The following is a 22,190-nucleotide window of genomic DNA, read 5'->3' as shown; positions in this document are numbered from 1 at the left end:
TTTTTCTCCTTTTTTTACTTTATATATATATATATATATATATATTAGATTCATTTCGGTGTTCATTCTCGTCGCCAAGCAAACACCCCCGAATGGATCGTCACGAAACCGTCTCACGTGGCACGGAGACCAAATATCCCAGGCGGGTCCCACATGACAGCCGCCACGCTGTGAAGTGCGGAAAACACACCCGGCCTGGAAACCTAAAACCCTGATCATCGCCTTTGGGTTTTCTTGGTAGGCGTCTCCTTCATTTCTCTCTCGGCCTCCAGCCTTCGTCCATGGCGTTCTCCCTCGTTCTATCAAGCCCTAAACCCTTCTACCCCTCCTGTAACCCTAACCCCAATATACCCCGCTCCCATATCCTCTTCAATCCATGGCTCTCCCCTCCATCCTCTCGCTTCGGCCTAATCCCTCATCTTTCTTGCTCCTCCTCCGTTCTTCTCTCCAAACCATGGAGTCGTTCTGGAGCCCTCCGATGCTCTCTCCGGTCCCGCCCTGAGTACATCCCCAACCACATCCCCGACCCCTGCTACGTCCGGGTCTTCGACACCACCCTCCGCGACGGGGAGCAGTCCCCCGGCGCCACCATGACCAGCAAAGAGAAGCTCGTCGTTGCCCGCCAACTCTCCCTCCTCGGCGTTGACATCATCGAGGCCGGCTTCCCCGCGTCCTCCCCCGACGACCTCGATGCGGTGCGGTCCATCGCCATGGAGGTCGGGAACCAACCGGTGTCGGAGGACGGCCACATTCCCGTGATCTGCGGCCTGGCGAGGTGCAACAAGAAGGATATCGATGCGGCATGGGAGGCGGTGAGGCACGCCAAGAAGCCGAGGGTGCACACGTTTATCGCCACCAGCGAGATCCACATGCAGCACAAGTTGAGGAAGACGAGGGAGGAGGTCGTGAGGATCGCTTGCGAGATGGTAGCGTATGCCAGGAGTCTCGGGTGTCAGGATATCGAATTTAGCCCCGAGGATGCTGGCAGGTTCTTTCCTTTTCTACTTTTCTGTTAAATAATTCTTTTTTCTTTTGAAAGCTTTATATTTGAGCTCACTGTGTTATAATTTTTGGTCCCGTGAAACATTTTGTGCGGAACGTTGTTAGCTCGCATCAATTGTCTGGCTTGATTTGAATTTCTTTTGAAAAATAGGGGATAAAACTGATCACTTTGTTGAGATCAAATATCTTAACAATTTCAATTCTATCTAACTTCTTTCTTTATCAGTGATTCTTCATTAATGCCATGTCTTAGACTCTATGTTTACTTACCAAACGTTTGGCTCTCTTTTCCTGTCCTTTGGTCTACTTAAGATCTGGCACTTAGAAAGCCTTTTGAGTGAGATAGCAATCTTGACTTCCTTTTCCTTGTAAGATTGCTGTGATCTTGGACAATGTTAGCTTGGAAAGTTGAAGTGTAAACCTCAAGGCAGTTTGAAACATAAGCCTCAGATAATTAATTAAAATAATCTGTATGAATATGCGAACATAATGTAAGATAATAACCTAGATGAAATTCGACAGCCACATTTAAAATAAATGCAAGATCAGTGAAAATCTTAATCTAACTCTATGTGAATATCATGTACTCCTAGTTCCACTCAACAACCAAAACATCTCTGCCTATATTTTTTGGCTCATGTGTGCTCCAGGAATGAGTCTTTCATTTTGAGAGAGAGGTTTGGGATTTGGCCTGCCTTGACATGCTCCAAGAATGTGAATTTCGCTTCAAGGCAGTTGGACAAGGAGGAGAGAGGAAAGGGGGGGGGGGGGAGGGGGTGTGAGGCGGGTGGCGGGCATGGGAGAGAGGATTCTGGATTTGGTCTTGTGTGGGGTTTCCTTGTGGGCTAACAAGCTTTTATTGAAGACTTGGGATACCGATTTCATGCAGATGCATGCCTCTTTTATTGTATTGGGCATGCATCTTTAAGTGGATGCAACACTCCTCTTATTGATAAGGGGAAGTGTTGCAAGGTTGCAGCTCTAGCCTATGTGAACACTTGTGGTGGGTGGAGTGCTGAAAGGCTGCTTTGTCACTTTCAGAATAGTAGAAAATTTGAAATGACTGAGGTAACATTTTTGTTCTTGATTATCTGTAGTGGGAGAAAGGGAGCTGATCTTCAAAGAGAGAAAGCAAAATTTATTATCTTTTGTTATTGTTACTTTGCCAGATATGCCTAACCATGGTTTAGGCTGCTTCTTTTGAATCATTGACAAAATATTTCTTTCTCATCATGCATGTGGAATTGCCTAATTCTCATATGAGGTAATTTTGTCAGATACCTGCTGTCTCTCCTTTGCAAAATAAGCAACATAAAATAGATTTATTGGTGACTGTTAATAAGTTCTGCACTCTATTTGATAAATTAAAAGTGTTATTATCAGTTCTGTCATAATTTTGTTTGCTATTGATTTAGAACTAGCCATTTATTGAGTTGCACTTTCTTTTGTATGATTGTCTGCATGCATTCTAAAGCGATTTACAGATGCAGGTTTTGTCAGTTATAAAGTTTTGCTTAAATGAATCCAAAAAATTAGCAATTACTTTTAGGGAAAAGCTGTCGCTTCTCGAGTTAAATGTGAAATTTCATGTCACAATTTATTGTAAACTTCCTCGTCATCTTCAGGTCTGATAGAGACTTTCTTTATCATGTTTTGGAGGAAGTTATAAAAGCCGGGGCAACAACTGTGAACATCCCTGACACTGTTGGCTATACACTTCCTTCAGAATTTGAAAAATTAATTGCAGACATAAAGGCAAACACTCGTGGGATTGAGGATGTAATAATATCAACACACTGCCAGAATGACCTTGGACTCGCCACCGCAAACACATTAGCTGTATGAATCTAACTTTGTTGTTGTTGTATGGTGGTCTGCTTTAACAATTGTTCTCCTTTGTACTCACTTCTTGGGCAATCTGAACACAGGGTGCTTATGCAGGAGCAAGGCAAGTAGAGGTCACTGTCAATGGTATTGGTGAGAGAGCTGGAAATGCTTCTTTAGAGGAGGTATGAGTTAATGTGTTATATATCAAGCTTGTCTGATATATCTTAGAGATGCCTGCTTATTAGTGGAGTGGTCAACACAAATATTGAGTTATCATAATTTTGGGATATATGGGTTGTAACAGCATATCATTCTAGGAATGTAGAGCAACTTCTATTGGAAAATTTCACCTATTATCTGCATTTATCATTCTATCTTGCACCATGTTTTACCACAAGTGTCTCGTTCCTTTTGCAAATGTAACGAAAGATTCAAAATGCATTTTCTGATCTTCTTCAGACAATTCATATGCAGTTAATCAACATCTATACTGCAAAAAATGTGCCCTGTTTATTTTTGCTATGAGTGTATGGAGATATACATTTATGAAGGATTGATGAAAGCAAAAAGTTCATTTGTTATGGTATCACAAACAGGGGGGGAATTAACAATGAAGATTTTATGAATGTCTGATAGAGAATAAACAAGGAGGCCAAAAGGAAATAAAAAAGCTCGATCAACCAAATACATATGTGAGTGAACATCTTTTTGAATCAACTAATAGGAGCTCCTTGGAATTCTCAAAGCTAAATTCCAAGGACAGGAAGATGATCTTACTCATCGTAAAACTTCAGAGTCATCAAACTCCATGTCATTTAGATTTCCTTTATGTTTTCCCCCTTATGGTCACCTCATTCATAAAAAGTAAACCACACCAGCAACCCTTTTGTGGATGGGGAAATGGAAGTCTATGAGATTTTGGGAAGTGGACTAGGAGGAGACCCAAGAGTTTTTGAGGGCACATAAGTGGCAGCAGAGAGTCTCAGACAAGGAGATTTAATGTTCAGGAAATGTTCTCTCCTATTCATCCTGCGTCTTTAATAGTCATTTTTGAGGAATGCCTTATAATCATGGTTGAAATGCAAAAATTTGGATTTTGCATAATCAAATTTAGTCCAAATACATCTGCTTAAAGTATGCTACTTAGTGCCATTTAATCAAAATTACTGGAAGCTCTGCCAAATAAGGTGCAACTATCTCTGTTATAGAGTTGACCATCCTCCCTGCTTGCTATTTGAGTGCTATAAAATCATGTGATTGACCTCCAGAATTAGCTCCTTCATCACTTGTGTTTGTAATTACCAATTAGCATGCCAAGTAGTAATCTATTGTATGTAGATGTTCCTCAACCTTGGTAGTCCATTATGTGGCGACTATGTGAACAAGTCTAAATGAATGATAAGAATAAGAAGCAATTGTAAATATAGGATGATGTGGTGATGATATTTAAATTGCAGAAACTATAAAGCTGACATAAAGTTGATGCGATAAAGATTTTCTGGTTATTGTCTATGACATACTTTTGGAATAATATAACAATATTATTAAGGAAGAAAAGTGATTGTTTTGTGCTTGATATTTGTCAGAACTGGTCAACAGTTTGTTTCTTTTAGTTCATTAAATGGAAAAAATTGTTAATTCTACTCTTTCTTTCTTTTTTTTTTGGGGGGGGGCATGTGTGCATGTGGTGATGATCAATGGATGATGGTGTATTATGTGCTAACTCAGTTTTATTTCTAACTGCATCAGTAAGTTACATTTGAGAGTTCGGATATGTCTGAATTTTCTGATGGTTAATTATGAATAATTAATTTTACTTTTGTCATTTCATACATAAACAGATAAGATCTCTATCAAGAAACTGTTGTTTGTCTGCTAGCTTGAACTTGTACTTGCTAGTCAATTTCCTTAATATTTCTTACTACTTATGATGGTGCCTCACCTTGGAATTTACCCTCTGTAGGTTGTAATTGCCTTGAAGTGTCGCCAGGAACTCATGGGAGGGCTATATACTGGAATCAACACTAAACATATTGTTATGGCGAGCAAGATGGTAATCTAACTAACTGTCATGGAATGTTCTATATTACAAGTTACTTATAATGTAATATTTGTGATTCTAGGTAGCAGAGTATACTGGACTGCATGTACAGCCACATAAAGCTATTGTTGGAGCTAATGCTTTTGCTCATGAAAGTGGTATCCACCAGGTATGTGTGTGCAATGACATCCGATTTAGAGTCTATTTGAGCCATGAAAATGGAAAGAGCACCTTTTACTCTTGAAAGATTGTTGTGTTGGATGCTTCTCTTATATGCTTCTAGTCCGTAATAAACTTCTGAGATCAGAGTTTTCCATTTTCTTTTATAAAGATATTGTATACAAACTTTTATATCCAGGCTGATGAATTTATGATTCATTTAGAATTAGTAATTCCCTTTTCTGTTTCTCAGTTATGGAAACATATGTGGTGTTTAGCCTATTTGTAGTTGCATGAGACGAGCAATCATATTTGAGATAGACTTGCTAAAATTCATGTTCAAGTAGAATCATTATTTGCTATATGCTCTGTTGGATAGATTTTTGTTGTGGGAGTCATTCTGCAGCATTTAGTTTTCTCCAGTTCTTCCTTCATGCATGGTGTTTGCATTTGTCCAATTTGATGAAGGAAAAGAGGATCTTATGATTCACCCATGTCTGTCAGGCAAAGCTTATTTTGCACTCCTGTGTTGAGTGCTTCTTTGTGGTGAGATAGTTGGAGTCATGAGCAAGCCCAAGATACACTTATACCATCCTTAGCATGTGCTCTTTTCATAAATTCATGTTGAGTATGTGTCTGCAATGTATATGAATCATAGAATCAATCATGCATGACTTATTATCTTGGTAACCATGCGAGGTAGATGATATTGACCAAAATATGTACTGCATCTTGCGAACCATCATAGATTCTAAATCTGCTAGCTGACATCCTTTGGCAGCATCTCTGACCTATCATTTGCTTCATTTTGAGAAATGATCGAAGTATCACATGCTGGTAGTGTTCAGGCCTGACCTGGAATAGTATGTGCAATTTGTGCCATTCTGTGGTAGTTTTTGGCATGCACTGGCATGAGATCATGCCAAGTACTAGCATGCAGCAAGTACTGTGCCAATGCTGTGTCTCATGAAGACACCAGCACCTTACATATTCACAGTTAACACTTGAATCCATGATTTTTCGGTTTTACATTTCGTTTTGCTCCCTCGTAAATATTTATCTAAACATCACTGCTGTGAAGTCTGTATCTGCATCTGATCCAAGCATGCAGGGGCAGGACACCTTCCTTATTTTTTTCTGACTCGTTGTTTTGTGGTCTGTCTATCTAGTCATTCCTTCCTTTCATTTTTCCTCTCCTGTCCCATAATATGCAGATATTTTTTTTCAGACTTGTTGTTTTGTGATCCTGTTTATCTAGTCATTCCTTCCTTTCATTTTACCTCTCCTGTTCCATAATATGCGGACTTGTTGTGATGTTTGTTGCCAATTTTTTGTGTTGCTCATCTTGTCTTAGATCAACTAGCTCAACATCAACTGGAGCTTCAAGTGTTGAAATGTTGGTAAATTTCATGTAATGACTGCTTCATCCAAACACAGGATTTAAAAGTGCAGGCTGCTTGCTTATGACGCAGGAAGCCTAGATGTTTATAAATTTAGGGTCTCTTTTATGTCTAATATATGTCATCCTTGATAAGATACCCTTTGGATGATCTTCATATTCCTGTCCATCCTAAAGGTCTGGTGGAACTGCCATATTTGGCAAGTCTGAAGCATATCCCGGGCACGTAAAAGAGTACATGTCAAAATCATTGGAGCAGAGAAATTTTTTATGTCAGTTCTTAGTATAGGTCTCTTGACAGCTCTTTCTTCAGGTTGACATCATAAAACTATCCAAGAACATGTGCTCCCTGCAATCGAAGAACTCATTGAATCATGTTTTGTTTTTAAATGTAATGAACTTAATAGTTTTTTAAAAGCCAAGAAAAGGACAACTCTTCTTAGCAAGGTTAAATATCATCAGTCAGCACCGAAGAGGAATAGCAATTTAATATGAAGATTCATTACCATTTATTACATTTCTACCTCCCATATTTTCAAAAGAAGCAAAATGATATGTACATATTAGAATAGTGTTCTATCCTGATGATCATGGAATATGATGATTGCAGATACTTAGTCTTTTACTAAAACTTTATGCAGCAATAGGTACACAATCATCTCCATTTTTTAAGAAAATGATGGATAAGCTTTTTTAGCATAGAGTTACTTGGCTGTTCTTTAAGGCCAGCTTGTTATTTTGATATTTTAATCTAGATGCTTTTGTTTCTGTGTAAAATTTTAATTTTATAGTTTGTGACAACAACTACCTTCAAAGTGATTTCTTGTTGGTTGCACTTGGCAATGTTTTCTTGTTCTTTTTCAAGTAAATTGCATAATTACTTAGCTCATGGCTGAAGTTAAGTGTGATGCCAAAATCATTTTTGATATCCGCATGATTCGTTTCTCACATAAACTTTTGCAGGATGGAATGCTTAAACACAAGAACACTTATGAGATTATTTCACCTGAGGACATCGGATTGTCTCGTTCTAATGAATCTGGTATTGTGCTCGGGAAGCTTAGGTATGAAGGTCTCTATTTGTGTTCTCCACTGTAGAAAATGGACTTTGTGTTTGCTTGATCGTTAAGTTTTTTAACTTGTGATTTGGTTTTTTTAGTTGATTGGTTTATTCAGTACTAATCGCGCCATTTTTGACATTAGTTTATTTATTTGTTGAGTACTAATCAATCCATTTCAAAAATTTTTATTGATGTACTTTTTGTGGACTATTTCATTATTGCTTTTGTATGCAAGCTAGCAGTTAGCATAATTCGTGCACATTATTTTTTGTTGTTATAATTATCATAATGTAAGTCATTTTACTGCAAACTGTTTCATCTTTTAATGGACAACTGTGAATTTTCTTATTGTAAAGTTGCATGTAAAACTGTGCATACATTTTTTCCTGTTATCTGTATATATTTATATTTGTTTATGGCACCATTGAGTCTACTTTCAGGTTTAAATTATTGTTTAAGACGTGTAATTTCAGCTCATAATGCAATTCTAGTTTAGGATAGATTTGGTAGATAGGGAGGCGCATTCTTTCCCCTCTGAGAGTACAAATCTGCTGAAAAGGGTGTTAATATTTTTGGGTTTTGTTAAGTAAATGAATATGTTTCAAAACTATTCTAAAGAGTTCCTTCCAACCAAATCTTTTGGGGAAATATACCTAAACAAGCAAGAACATCTTGAATGTGGGTTTAAACAAATTTGGCAAAATGACTTGGCTGATCCTATGCTGATGGACAACCGAAGTGGCATCTTACCTCCTTCCATTTAAGAATTGCAATTGTTTGGCTTGTATCGACTCCAGGAAAAACAGAACCTATAGATTAGGGAGGTTATTGCAAAATATCATGCAATTTTTTTCTTCTACTCAATTGCATGGCATCTTCGTTCCGTGCCATAATCTATAGGATGAGTTGCCCTCACATTGCTAATTTCATCATGAGAAAATAATGCCTGAATCAAAATTTGGTGACAATTTATTCTTATACTTGTCTGTTCTCATTATGCTTGTTTTGAGCCTATGTCAAACCTAAATCTTGTGAGAACTTCGGAGAAGAGTGACTAAACAATGAATTAGGAGAGGGCAGTTTGCTTCTAACTCAAGAATGATCAAAATTATACCAGCAAAGTCATCATTTGGACCGCCACCAAGTTATATCAAAATATATGGGACTGAGGTAAATTCATATTTTTTTTCCTTCTAACCCCTTGAACCTCATGTTTAACATGTTAATTTGTAAGATGAATTCTTAATAAGTACATCATGAAGTTTCCTTGTAAGTTTCATTACTATTTGATCTATATTTTCATTATCATTTAGATGAAATTCTAGACCCAGTTTTTCTGGGAAACTCCTGCCATTTTGTCCTCCTGGCTTGAATAGATCTGAAGTAACGGAAGGAGCTTTTTTGCAGAATTTCTTGGCTCTTATTTCTAATTACATTCTTGACTATCACATAATTCAGTGAACTTGCACTTTCTTGTATAGTGTTTCGATCTTATTAATTTTTAAACCTTTATATTTGTGAGCGTCTTTGTCATTCCAGTCCAATATTCCTTTCTTGAGCCCCAGTAACCAATTATTTCTCATTAATAACTAGCATGGATCAAGATCCCTTCTTTGACCTCAGGGGCTTGTCATCTTTTAAATCTACTTATGGTTGCACTGTTTTTGTGTTAACTTTATTTATGTTGCTTTTTCACTTCGGTGTTTTAATTAGGTAACTTTGAGAATATCAGCTAATATAATTTCTACCATTAATATTCTGTTTCACATGCAGTGGTATCAATTGTTAAACTTGTGTACTTAAGAATTTGTTTCCTTTTTTAACTGAAATGAGAAACTTCAGAGACACAGCAGAAAAATATGAATTTTCTGCTTTGTATAGCAGGTTGACTGTGTTATTTCATCAGCAGCACTTAGGAACTTATGCAGGATTATAGTTACAATTATGATTTTTTCTCCTGATTGTTGGGGTAGACATTTCATGGAAATTATCTATGGGTTCAGAAATAGTGAAGACATGATAATCTGTAATATTGTAACTAAAATTTAGGTAGCAACTCAGCACCTAAAACAGCATTGGGCATCAATACTGATGCTAGAACATCTATATGATTGTGCCTTAAGATGTTATCAGGGCTGCTGATGGGCAGATACGATGCAAAGACCAATTTGTGTCACAGGGCAAAATTAACCTTACAGCTGCTTCTGCTTTAGTCACCCATGTTGTGTGAAAAAGGGTAGGAGGGTATCAAAGAAAGCCATATGCATGCCAATCACTGGGAAGATGCAGACAGCCAGTCCAGCTCGAGCAAGAAGGAATGGAAAAAGATGTGCATGTGCGTGCGCATACAGGCCTCTCTGTGTGCTATTTGTGCTTGCTCCTTGTGCCATGAATCCTTTTCTTTCTCGTGCTAACATGAAGCTTGGTGATTTTATGTCATTTTAAATGTGATAGTTTATCTCACTGATGTTTTGGTTATACGTTTTTGTAGTTGAGTAAGGTGAGATTGCTGCCTTCCTGGTGCCGCTTATATTGTAGTTCAGTCTTTTTCCTGTTGAATTCTGCTTTTTTTTCATAATGAAAGAATATAAGATACAGTGACACTTTATATTCTTCCCTTGCAGTGGACGCCATGCTCTGAGATCTAAACTATTGGAGGTACTATTTTTTGTGGTTTTATCTTGTTACTATCTTTTTTCCTCTTGCAGATTTTAGATTTACATGCTTATGATGTATTTGCTATTTATATATGCAGTTTGGTTATGATATAAATGGGAAGGAACTCGAAGATGTTTTCAAGCGTTTCAAAGAGGTTGCAGAGAAAAAAAAGGTGAACAGTGGTATAGTATTTATTTGGCTGATCAAATTGTTAAGTTGCTTTTTATATTGATTTGCATTTGAATCTCACAACATTCTGTATAAAATTAAAACAAATCAGATAGAGAAAAATGGGAGGTAAAATCCTTATTTTGGGCCTGAATGTTGAAAAGACATACACTTCCATAGTAGAGTAGTTTGTTGGAATCATTGTTCAAGAGACCTCGTCTGTGCCTGTGATGCAGACATCTGCATCATGGGACAGGTGCCAGGTCACCTTTGAGATAAAATATGATAACTTTGACAGATAGAAAGAAGGATTTTTCTCTGAGTCATCAAGCTCTCATATAAAGGTCTGAAGGCTTCTTTTTGCACCATTACAAGTTTCAGAATCTTTCTTTTTTCAAAAGTTGGATATGTTGGGTTATTGAATTATCTCTAGTTGAAAATTATCAAAATATCCACATACAGTGTCATGGCACTGTATACCTGGAAGAAATGAAGAAGCATTCTTATTATGAATTCTAGAGTCCATGTCACACCCTTGCTTTGTCTGGTAATGACATTTATATTGGTGATTGGTTGAGCTGAATTCTGGTTTCATATATCGGCATAAGATGCAAATATGATCTGCATACATTTGTTTTGACTTTTGAAACTCAGATTTACTCACAGTAACCAGCAGCAACATTGCTTCCTTTTCTTGATGCCTTTGTTTCCTGCATTCTTTAGATATTGCTGCAAAAAACTCTTTGAACCGAGTAGACCCCGAGTTTCTGGCTTTCACCTTTCTGAATCTCAGTTCTAAGTCTTGCAGTGACTGCCATGGTTCAAACATGCATCTCTACATTCTGTACCTATCCATGCTCACATGCTTAGTTTTTTTGTATCCTCTTGTTTAGCAGCCATCTTGATTAGTGCTTTTTAGTGAAATGGTTGATATTATCCAACATCTCATATGTTTGGGGTCTTTTTACCCTTGCATTTTTTTAGGTAGATTCGACCTTAAGAAAACTCCTTGGTAATTTACTATATTATTTTCTGTGATCTTTATCATCTTCTTACAGTGAAATCCTAGCTAAAAAGATAGTAGATATATGAGCGGCAATTGTAATAAAAAAAATGTGAAAAATTGCTGATATCTTATTTTAGGAATTCTGAGCTACATTGCCAGCAGAACAAGAGAACAATTATGAAGATCTTTTGTTAGACAATAATACATTAGCTGGAAGGTCTATAAGTGAGTTTCTTGTCCTCTAATGTTCATAACAATCAAAATGGTTTTCTTCATTATTTTAACAATTATGGATTAAAAAGACCGACCAAATAATGGTGCAATAGATAATGTCAGCTAGAGCCCTCTGTTATGCATATCATTTATTAGTGCGTATCAAGATTTCTAGGATTTGTATTTTGTTACTAATACATACATGATTATACCAATCCATGCTTTTTTTCATTGATAACCGTTTATGCTTCTAAGATGCCCTATTTCGAGCCTCAAGTTTATTTTTTACTAAATGCCTTTTGTCCAATGAACTAGCTGTTCTCATGCAAGTTATTGTGACAATTTAAATGATTTACTGTCTGAGGTGTCACTTACGATCACAGTGATTCATTTTCTCTCCTTCCACAGCTTTTTTCTCTTCTTGCATCTTCGTTTCATCAATTTCTGTCTGTCATCTAGTTTTCCAATTTGAACCAATACTTACGGGAGAAGTAATTTCATTTAATATCTTGTTCCCGGTGGCAGATTGCTGCTAAATTTGTTTTGCTCTTTAATTTTATCGATTATTGCATTTAGCTGCGGCAAATTATTACTTGCATAGGTAAAACTTTCTGGGGAGACTGTCTGCTTGTCTTCAATCATTTTCTTAATTGCTTGTCTATCTTTGCCTTGTGAGATTTCTAGCTTAGCCACTTCCCAAGGGCCTGGGAGTTCATGTGTTATAGCAGTCTAAGCAGCTCAAGAGATGCCTTCTATCATTTATGTGAAAACATCATGTATTGATATCTACTGTAATTAATGACCATGCCTTGATATAGTTTACAAAGACATCACCAAGCAAATTCTTTTCTGGTGGCAGCGTATATCAGATGAGGACATAGAAGCACTGATATCTGATGAGATATTTCAGCCTGCAGTCATTTGGTCTCTTGGAGAGCTACAGGTGACCTTAAACTTGATTAGTTAATATATAGTTCTGCTCTGAAATCAACTTTGTGCGTGGGCAGATTATATTAATTTTGTCTCAGCATGCAGGCTACCTGTGGAACACTTGGCTTGTCTACAGCAACTGTAAAACTAGTAGCATCAGATGGAGAAGAGAAGATTGCCTGCTCAGTTGGAACAGGTCCAGTGGATGCTGCATATAAGGCCATTGATAGCATAGTCGAGGTGAGACTTGAAATGTGAATCTTTTTCTTTAAGTTGTCCATTAGGTAGTGATTATTATTGTAACTTAATTATCTATCACTGATGTGGGAAATGAAAGTGAAAATCTCTTATGATAGATAATGATATGAACATGAATGAAGGGCAATGGTGATTTGCATTTCTTTTCTATTGTTGACAGTGTCAAGGAATTAGGAAAGAAAAAAGAAATGCACCTTGAGAAACTACCCACGGATTTTTATTTGAGGAGAAGAGGGTGAAAAACCCTGCATTTGTTCAACAAAGATCCACAATGAAAAATGTTGATCAAGGAACCAAGACCAGCAATGAAGCAACAGGGCTACCCAGACAATTACACATGCAATGGCAGACTATCTACCTTACCCAAACTTGAGCTGAGCAAACCTTTATGTTGGGTACTACCCAGATTTCTCTGACCATTGAAGGAAAACAGGATGGGCTGAAAGCCACCCATGTAGAGGCACTTTGACCTAGAAAAATCCTTGCATTCCTTGCTTACATACTCCACACTGGACAGCCATAGCCGCATGGTCCAAGCACTACATATTCTTGCCAAGACATGCTTCATTATTGATTTCCACAGGGAAAGGACCATCACAGGTCTCTCTTCTATACCAAGGTTAATGTGAAGTAGCTGCCGAAAACTTTTAACAAATGAACAATATAGGAAATTGTGGTCTTCTGTTTCAGTGATAGATCTGGAAAATGCACAACTGATTGCTCAATGACAATGTTTCTTGGCCAGGACTTCCCCGTATAAATATGATTTCTAATCACTAGCTAGATATGCACCCTAACCTTCCAGACCCTGGAAGATTTCACAGAGCCTTACCCAGACCTTCTGCAGTACCAGAGCTTTCTGCATGGCCCTACAAAAAGGATAAAGGAGGGCCTTCCTCTTGCATTGAAGATTTAAGTATAGAAGTTTCTTATTTTTAAAAATATAATACTTTCTAAACATGAGTACCAGGTTTTATGCTTTTTGGTAACCATAAGATATCACAGGCTAATTCCGTGTAATTTATTATCTTTTGAGTAGATTACAAAAATTCTTTTGAAGTTTACATTTATTACACTTATACATTAGTACTTTGCAAGGTTCATTGTCTCGATACCAAACCACATACCAGTACCATCCTATTATAGTATCAATACATGATATGGTACGAGATGGCAAGGCATACTAAGTGCTGGTATGGTACAAGATTGCTTACAAGTTCGGTACCAGTACGGTACAGTACACCCATTATATTATGGTACTAATCAGTATAGCAAATCTTGATAGTTTGTAAAACCTACACTTACCCTCAGTTAAATTAACGGCATTAGTGAAATCATTTATCTCTTATGAAAAGTCAAAATTGCCCTTAGATGGGAAGGAAATGTTATTTTGGTTATTTTTAAAATTTTTTCTGATGAGGCATTTAGGTTGTCCTATTTAAGGTTAATGATTTGACTAACATTCTGTTAAGTTATGGGTTAAAAGTTTTGGATAAAAATAAACCTCATAGGGCTAAGTGTAGGTTTTTCAAACTATTTAGTGTAAGTGTGATTAATCCTAATCTCAAAGGGGCTTTTACTCCTTTTTTAAAATGAAATTTGCAGTTAGTTATTCATAACATATATGTTGGTTCTGTATGTGATTCTAGGATTTTCTAGAACTGGACAATGAAATTAATTTTGATTGGTACCTAGCCATATTTAGGACACAATGTTAACACCTGCAGGTACCAGCAACTCTTCGAGAGTATGCCATGACTTCGGTCACTGAAGGCATTGATGCAATTGCCACCACAAGAGTGGTCATAGGTGGAGATGGCAGCCATATGTCTACACATGCCTTAACTGGAGAACCCGTCCACCGTACTTTCAGGTCTCTGTGTGTTTTAATCTAGAAACTATTCACTGCTTGCTTTGTCATCTTCCTTGTGTTGTGCTGAAAAAACAACTTTTCTTTTCCCCAGTGGAAGTGGTGCAGCAATGGATATTGTTGTTTCGAGTGTCCGGGCCTACATAAGTGCACTCAACAAGATGTTGGGCTTCATGTCTGCTGTGAAGGCTACCAGGGAAAACCCTCAAGGCAAAACATCCCGAAGTTCAGAGTAAAATGTGTTGCCTTTGGCGACCATAATGTCTGTTCTTTGCTGCACAAAGAAGTGATTTAAGGCCGAAGAATATTCCCTATTTTACATGAATTAAGTGTCAGAGCATTCAATCAGACTTACTTCAAAGGTGAAAGTGTTCTGGAATTATTGGCGAAAGGTTTGTCTTATCCATCTGTTACTAATTTCCCATCATTTTATGTTGATCAAAAGCCACAAGCATGTTTCCAGGACATTTTGTCTTTATTTCATGTCTTTGTCTATATATCTTAGGCCTGCTTGTTCTGTCCTATGGGGTGGTTGTGTAATAGCTTTCCGCTTGTTTACATAAATGTTTGGCCTTGCTGAGTTGGCTTGCAAAGGATGCAGAGTACTGTTTAATCACTGTCCTGTGTTGGCAACATCTTTTTCCTTGAACCAAATTTAGACCTCTTTTCACCATTCTTAGGCTTAAGTTTTGAAATCAAAATGCAGGGCTCTTAGAGATTGCCTTGCCAAGCTTTACATTTTGTATATTGTTGTGTTGTGACACTGACTGGAAATTCAGTGCGACATTTATAAACCATTGCATGACTACCAGGACAGTGTAACAAGGCTCGGCGTGGAGCCTGCTTGCAAACATGATCTGCTCATCTCCTTAACCATGACTGGCTTATTCTTGTAGTTGATTTTGTTTGGCTTAATCATTCAGCCTTTCATTTAACTAGATTCTCCTGCTTCGATTTGATTGAGTTTTTTTAGGGCTATGATTAGGAATGGCACATCAGAAAATCACTACTTCCTGGGAATATATGAGAGTAGGTGGGTTGCAGAAGAAACCAGAGCATAATGAGCTTCAACTGTCGATTGGTGGCTATTTGGTCTTTTGCTCTATCAAGGGGGTTCTGGTCTCTTAATCCGTGAGTACTACGTTAAATTCAGAGGGAGGTTGGTGTTTTTGAGATGGTTATTCCTAGTTTTTATGCTTCATTGATAGTTTAGCTTTTCCTTACATGGCATTTGTTCATTTGCAAGGTGATGATCTATTAAAGTTGCCCCCTGTATAAACTATCAACAAGCATGCATATGATGCTCTGGTTTCAGGGTAGATGTATTGGATTGTATACATGAAATTGGGGGACTTGGTTTTTGATGGTGATGCAAGAAGTAGGGTTACAAGTCTGTTGTAATTCTATAACATCAATATTTTTCGCCATTCTAATCCATGCAACTTGGAAAAGAGTGAGGAAAATATACTGCATCTTTTAAATTGACAATATATCTATCAGTTTAGATTAAATTACAGAGATAAAATGGCCCGTGGTTATTGTGGAGCGAGTAGTAGGAAAGAGGACAATGATCTCAATCTGATGATGCCCGGACATTTGAAATTCAGCATTAAATAGCATTACAGCCATCCTGTCAGCGTTGGATCCCTTTCTATATAGGAATTGGTTCGATAACCGTAACTCAATGGAGCTATTTTGCAAATACTTTCTTATTGTCATGGTGAAACAGATAGATGTGCTGCTCTGCGGAAGCAGTACCAGAGTAGTTACTGCTATAAAATGTCCTATTGCCGTCATAGTGTATACATAATGGCCATTTAATTGTTCAAAACCATATTGTTTGGTCGTATTGGCTTTTTCTCTGGGAGGGCACAACTGCTGTTTGTGATTTCTCATGCTTAGTAAATCGGGAAAATGTTTGCAAAGCTAAATCGTGAGATGGATTAAGTGTGAAGAACTTGGAGGAATTCCAGAGTATCCTTTTGGCGACATCAGATTGAAACTTTTACCGGCAGAAAGAGACGCTGTAGCAAAAAATAATGCATGAAGCATATTACTGAAGGAGAAAGTTGAGGGACGAAGTAAAAGCTCTTGATCATTCTCATCTTTAAGATATCGGTAATGTTCTTCAGCTATTTTGGTGTTGTTTGACTTCTGTTCTGGGACATGGTGAGAGCATACGTTTTCGGGAAGGAACTCGTGCAGTTGGATAACTTCTCTCTTAGCAGCTTATTTCAAGTTGTACCAAGCATCTCTCAAGCAAAATGGGGCTGTCTCGGAGTTCAGGAATAGAAGGAAAGGTTCCTCGCTTGTAACTTTCAGGAGGCCACCATCCTTTTGAAGAGAATGGTGATTGGAAAATCTATCTAGTCTATCGAACTTGGTTAGGCCTGTAAGAGAATCTGATCTTTCATATCTAAGCTTAGTTCTGATAAAAGATTCTGTTAAAACCTTTTAGTCCTTCTTTAACTTGAGGGGAGGTTAGTGCCCTTTTCCACTTTTGTTTTTTTCTTTTTTTGTTTTTTGAACGCTGCAGCGTCTGAGAAAACTGGGTCTTTATATGGCCTGTAGACCTGGTCATATAGCGGGTGGTCTGCCCGGCCTGTTCGAGGCCGGCCTGAATTAACTGGTTTTGGGATATTATTTTCAACCCGACGGATTAGGCCGGATCAAAAAAACTAAGTTCAGAATTTTAAATGGGTCAGGCTCAGGTTTATTTTGATTTGGCTTGGATCTGACCCCAACCCATATCCCTATTTCTAATCCCCGAATCCTTAAATCCTCCTTCCAGTTTAAGTCTTCATGGCTCTTCCAAACTTTAGATCTTGTTTCCGATGTGCTCCCTTTCTTCTTGATGTTCCTATCATTCGGCTTTCTTCTCCTCACCGTCACCATCTAGTTGCATCGTCCCATCTCCAACTTCCTCTTTGCGAACTTGAGCCTCGGTCACCTCCCTGTGCTTTCCTCCTTGCGAGTCGTTTCATCCCGATGCACCTCTCTCCTTGTTGGCTTGCCGTCTTTTGCCTTCTTACCTTCTTCTCTTTTTAACTATCTGTTGATCTTATGATTAATTTTGATGATCATCAAATTTTGAGTAATTATGATTCTAATCATGTGTTTTCAAAGTTGGATATAAGATTTTTCAGATGCTTTAATTAAAGAATTAATTCATGAAAAAAATTTCTCAAAATAAACTAAATTAAGGATTTTAAAGAAGATTTTTCAAGTTTTAGACATAGGCCTGTTTGGTCAAGTTGTGAAAATCAGCTTATTTTGAAATCATTTTTTTTCAAATGGAGTTTTAGAAGAAGTGCTGCGAGGGAGAAGTAGTTTGTGTTTGGCAAAATCATTTGATAAGCATTTTTATCAGTATTTGAGAAGCAATTTGTGTTGGACAAATCTTTCAAAAAAAAGTGCTTTTAACTGTCAAATTACGAAAAAGGATATGTATTTATGGTAAATATTGAGAGGATTAGGTGAAAATAAATAAAGATAGTTATGATAAATAATGATTTTGAGTAAAGATATTTTTATCTTGAAAAAAATAATTTTCTGTTTTTGCTTCCAAGGAGAAGCTTCAATTTTCTGCTTCCTCCTTGCAGCAGAAAAACTGCTTCTGCTACCACTCATAAGCAAATTATTTTTTAAAATAAGTTTGGCCAAACATCCTATTTTTTTAAAATAAGTATTTTTTTTAAAAATAAGCAGTTTCTTCCTCCCAAAAAGCTTGGCCAAACAGGACTTTAGTGGAGTTAACCCCAGAAAGCTGGAGCCGACCCCTGCACTGAAATAGACTGAAACAAAAGAGTTTTTAAGTTTCAGGATGATCAGCAGTTAACCCCAGAGAAGAGTCAACTCTGGCACATTGAAAGAAAACTGGCATGGATTTGAGTCAATTCATGCATAGGACAAGCTGACTTTTTCAGAAAAGAGACAAGACTGTATTTTCAAGGTTGCAACTCGGGTTGACACCTGAAGAGCTCGAGTCGATCCCAGGAAGATTGGAGTCGACCCCCAAGGAATTGGAGTCGACCCCAAGCCTAGGACTGCACTAAATGCTAATTTTTTGCACTACTTCTAATGGCTATTCCAATCATTTCAACAGCTAAAACTTACTCTCCAGCCACTTTTAAGCTTTTTAAATGCTAGAGAATCAATTAGGAAGTAAGCTAAGTGGATCAAAAAGAGAAAATCATCAATTTGAGTGAGCTTCATTGAATACCATTGAAAAAGGGAGAAAAGAGAAGTTTAAGTGCACAGATTTGAGAGCTTTCAAAAAGTGATATTCTCCAATATTTTCTACATCCTCTCAAGCATTAAAGAAGATAAGTCAAGTATCAAAAGAGCAAGTCTTCATCAACTTTCTCTATGTCTAAAAGAGTTTATTTTCTATTTTTTTTTTGTACTGAAATTTTTATTTTTTGTATTTTATTTTCTTTACAAATTTTTTTAGGAGAAAGAAACTTGAGATAAAGGCTCATCCAAGCTCAGAATTGAACTGTGTAGATTTTGGTTGGTAAGCCAATAAAATCAGTTGAGTTTAATTGTGATTCTAAAAAATAATTGCGTAAGATTGTAGTTAGTGATCCCATAAAACCAACTGGATTTAATTGTGATCTCAAAAAATAATTGTGTAAAATTATGATTGGTGATTCCAAAAAATCAACTGAATTTATTTGTGATCTCGAGTAAAATAAATATGCTGTGATCGAAGAGATCATAGTGAAATTCTCAATGAGCTCTTGGAAAGTAGACGTACGTGCATCGAACCACTATAAAATTTTTGTCTTTGTATTATGCTTCATGTGTTTGCTTTTAATTCTTACTTTACATTCTTACTTTACTTTTATTTTTTAAATTCTGCTACAATATAATTATATACACTCTATAATCACTTAAGATAGGTTAAATTGAAGTATATTATTATTGAGGTTTCAAATTTAGTTAAAATTTTTAAAGAATCCAATTCATCTTTCTCTTGGATTGCTATCTTTCTGAACAATAAGTGGTATTAGAACAGATGTTCTAATATTATTTGTTGACCTAGCGGTCTTGAGTTAAAAATCATAGTAAACCAATTTGAATCTTTTTTTAATGAAGATCATTTTATAGATAGACCTCCACTGTTTAATAGATTAAATTACATCTATTAGAAAGCTAGGATGAAGATTTTCATACTAGCATATGATTATAATTTATTAAAAATTACAGTCGATGGTCCACACATATCCAATGTATTAAATGAGCATGATAAAGAAATGATTCAACTAAATTTTAAGGTCATGAATTTACTTTATTGTTCATTAGATATTAATGAATTTAATATAATTTTTTTTTGTATTTTAGCTAAACAAATATGGAATAAATTAGAAGTAATTTATGAGGGAACAAATCAAGAAAAAAAATCTCTCCTAAAAAGATAAGGAGGCTATCCCTAACTTATGCCTTATAGCTCATGAGGATGAAAAGAAGAAGAAGAAACAAAGAAAAAAAAGAGCATTAATTAAAGGGGAGAAAGATAAAGAAAAAAAATTAAGAAAGAGGAAGAATGTATCTAAAATCCTCACCTCATGGCTAATGACAATGAGGTAATTCTTGAAAACTCTTCCGAATTTACTTTTGATAAATTGTTTGAAGTCTTTAGTGACTTAATAGATAAATACAAAAAAAATAAAATTAAAAAATTAAAAAATTAAAAATTTTAATATAATTTTTACTGAAGAGAAGAACAAAATTTTGATTGAAAAAGATGAGCTTTTAAAAGAAAAGAACTCTTTGGCTGAAGAAAAATGATATCTTTTGAATTTTGAAAAATCTCTAGTGGAAGAGAATGCAAAACTAAGAAACGAGATTGAAATATTAAAGTCAATTACTGAAAAGTTGATATTTACTTATGAAAAACTTCAATTAATGTTGAAAAATCAAAAATCTATTTTTGACAAAGCTGGAATCGAATTTAATCCTTTAAGAAAATAAAAATTTATTAAAAATATGTTTGCTAGAGCTTTTCATAAAAATTATATTATTACTTATTTTAAATGCAACAAAATAGGTCATAAAATTTTTGAGTACAATATAAAAAAAATTGATCATATTTTTGTTAAATAAATTTGGATTCTAAGAGGAATCATATATACTAACTCTAATGGACTCAAGATGGCTTGAGTACTAAAATTTGAAAAATAATTTTGTAGGTATATCTAGCATCCAAGGGCATAAAAATAGTAAATTTTTAAAAATGGATACTCAGAACTTAAAGTGGACGAACGATGATATTTGATATAAGCTAAATCTCATATTATATTATCATTGTTTGCTAAATTTATTTTGCTTGAATGATTGATTTTGATGCTTCATACATATGCATGATATTGTGATAATTTTCATTGCTTATTTGAATATATTGATACATATGTTCTCTTAATCTTAGTATTATATTGATTGTTAGAAGTATAAATTTTATTTTAAATTCAGCATGCTCTCATAACTCATGATATATTATCAATTATTTAAAAAATCTAATTAAAATAAGTTTGATTGTATAAGATCATATTTGGATATAAAATTTATAAATTAATTTTTAACATTCACATATAATTATTAAAATATTTTAAAAATTATTTAATTTAAAAAAAATAAGATAAGTCATCAATTCATAAAAGATCATGTCTTTGATATTGATGATTTGCATTGCATCCTAGGCTTGACCTTTAAGGATTTAAAAATCCTCTAGTTGAACCTAACCCTTAGAACCTTCATCTAGATTCTCCAAATTGTTTTGATTTGATCCTATTTGCTATGATTGATTATCATTCCCCCAACTTATTAAATTTTGATTCCTTAAATTGAGTTGAATATCTTTCTTAATCTCTGATTTGATTACCTTTTGGTCCCTATTCAATTTGAGCCAATTTTCTTTGGATCTAAACTTCTTGAGCTGTTTTCTATTTTGAGAAGTCAATTTTTGGACCTGGTGAGCCGACTCGTGATTTTCAGAGGAGAAACAGTTCTGTGAGGAGCTGACTCCCAGTTTTACTGGAGTCAATCCCTCTTCAGGAGCCGACTCATATTTGGTAAGAGTCGACCCCTATGTTTGGGATGAGTTTCTTAATTAGAAATATCTTAAAGCTTTATCATTCTATTTTCAATTTTTTCGAGCCGTAATTCCTTTTAAACCCCTTTCCCATCAAAATTTGAACTTTCTCTCTATTTCTACTCAATTCTTGTTATCCTTATTCTTCAATGGCACCCTGAAAGCAATTCACCCAAAAGAAGAAGAAGTCCCATGCATAAATTCAAGAATTTAAGGCTTCTCCAAGTAATTCTCCTGTGTAAAAAAAAAAAGAAAGACCAAGCTTCGAAATGATCATGAGCAAAAAAAAAGATTTGAGTTTATGAAGTAAGAAAGAATTGTAATTGATCAGAAAATTAAAAGGATGAGTTGGAAGTCTAGTTTTCAAAATGAAAGATGTGTAAGTTGAGATGGACATTGATAGTATTGGACACACACTACATATATAGACCGATAGAAGCATCTTAGATCATCTTGAGTAGCGACACATTAGATTGAGTTTTGTATTAAATCGAGATGATCAAGG

General features: G+C 35.9%; 1 protein-coding gene across 4 annotated transcripts; it reads left to right on the top strand.

The window, feature by feature from the left end:
- Positions 1-206: 206 nt before the first annotated feature.
- LOC105052750 (2-isopropylmalate synthase A) lies at positions 207-16,103 on the top strand. 4 transcript variants are annotated; one of them, XR_003801923.2, is made up of 14 exons: positions 207-988; positions 2,628-2,841; positions 2,931-3,011; positions 4,793-4,882; positions 4,953-5,039; positions 7,392-7,492; positions 10,114-10,147; positions 10,245-10,319; positions 12,394-12,477; positions 12,570-12,704; positions 14,450-14,595; positions 14,687-14,984; positions 15,578-15,751; positions 15,839-16,103. XR_003801923.2 is itself a non-coding variant. In XM_010933688.4 (12 exons), exons 1-12 carry the CDS (start codon positions 282-284, stop codon positions 14,826-14,828), a joined length of 1,896 nt encoding a protein of 631 aa, XP_010931990.1. In that variant the 5' UTR covers positions 207-281; the 3' UTR covers positions 14,829-15,208. The 4 variants fall into 4 exon arrangements, 1 of the variants encoding a protein (XP_010931990.1); XR_003801922.2 differs by having other exon boundaries at positions 15,578-16,103; XR_003801921.2 differs by having other exon boundaries at positions 15,566-16,103.
- Positions 16,104-22,190: the final 6,087 nt, after the last annotated feature.

This window comes from Elaeis guineensis, chromosome 10 (genome assembly GCF_000442705.2).
Source record: "Elaeis guineensis isolate ETL-2024a chromosome 10, EG11, whole genome shotgun sequence".
NCBI lineage: Eukaryota > Viridiplantae > Streptophyta > Magnoliopsida > Arecales > Arecaceae > Elaeis > Elaeis guineensis.
Note: the sequence above shows the minus strand (reverse complement) of the source record. Positions and strands in the feature narration are given on the sequence as shown.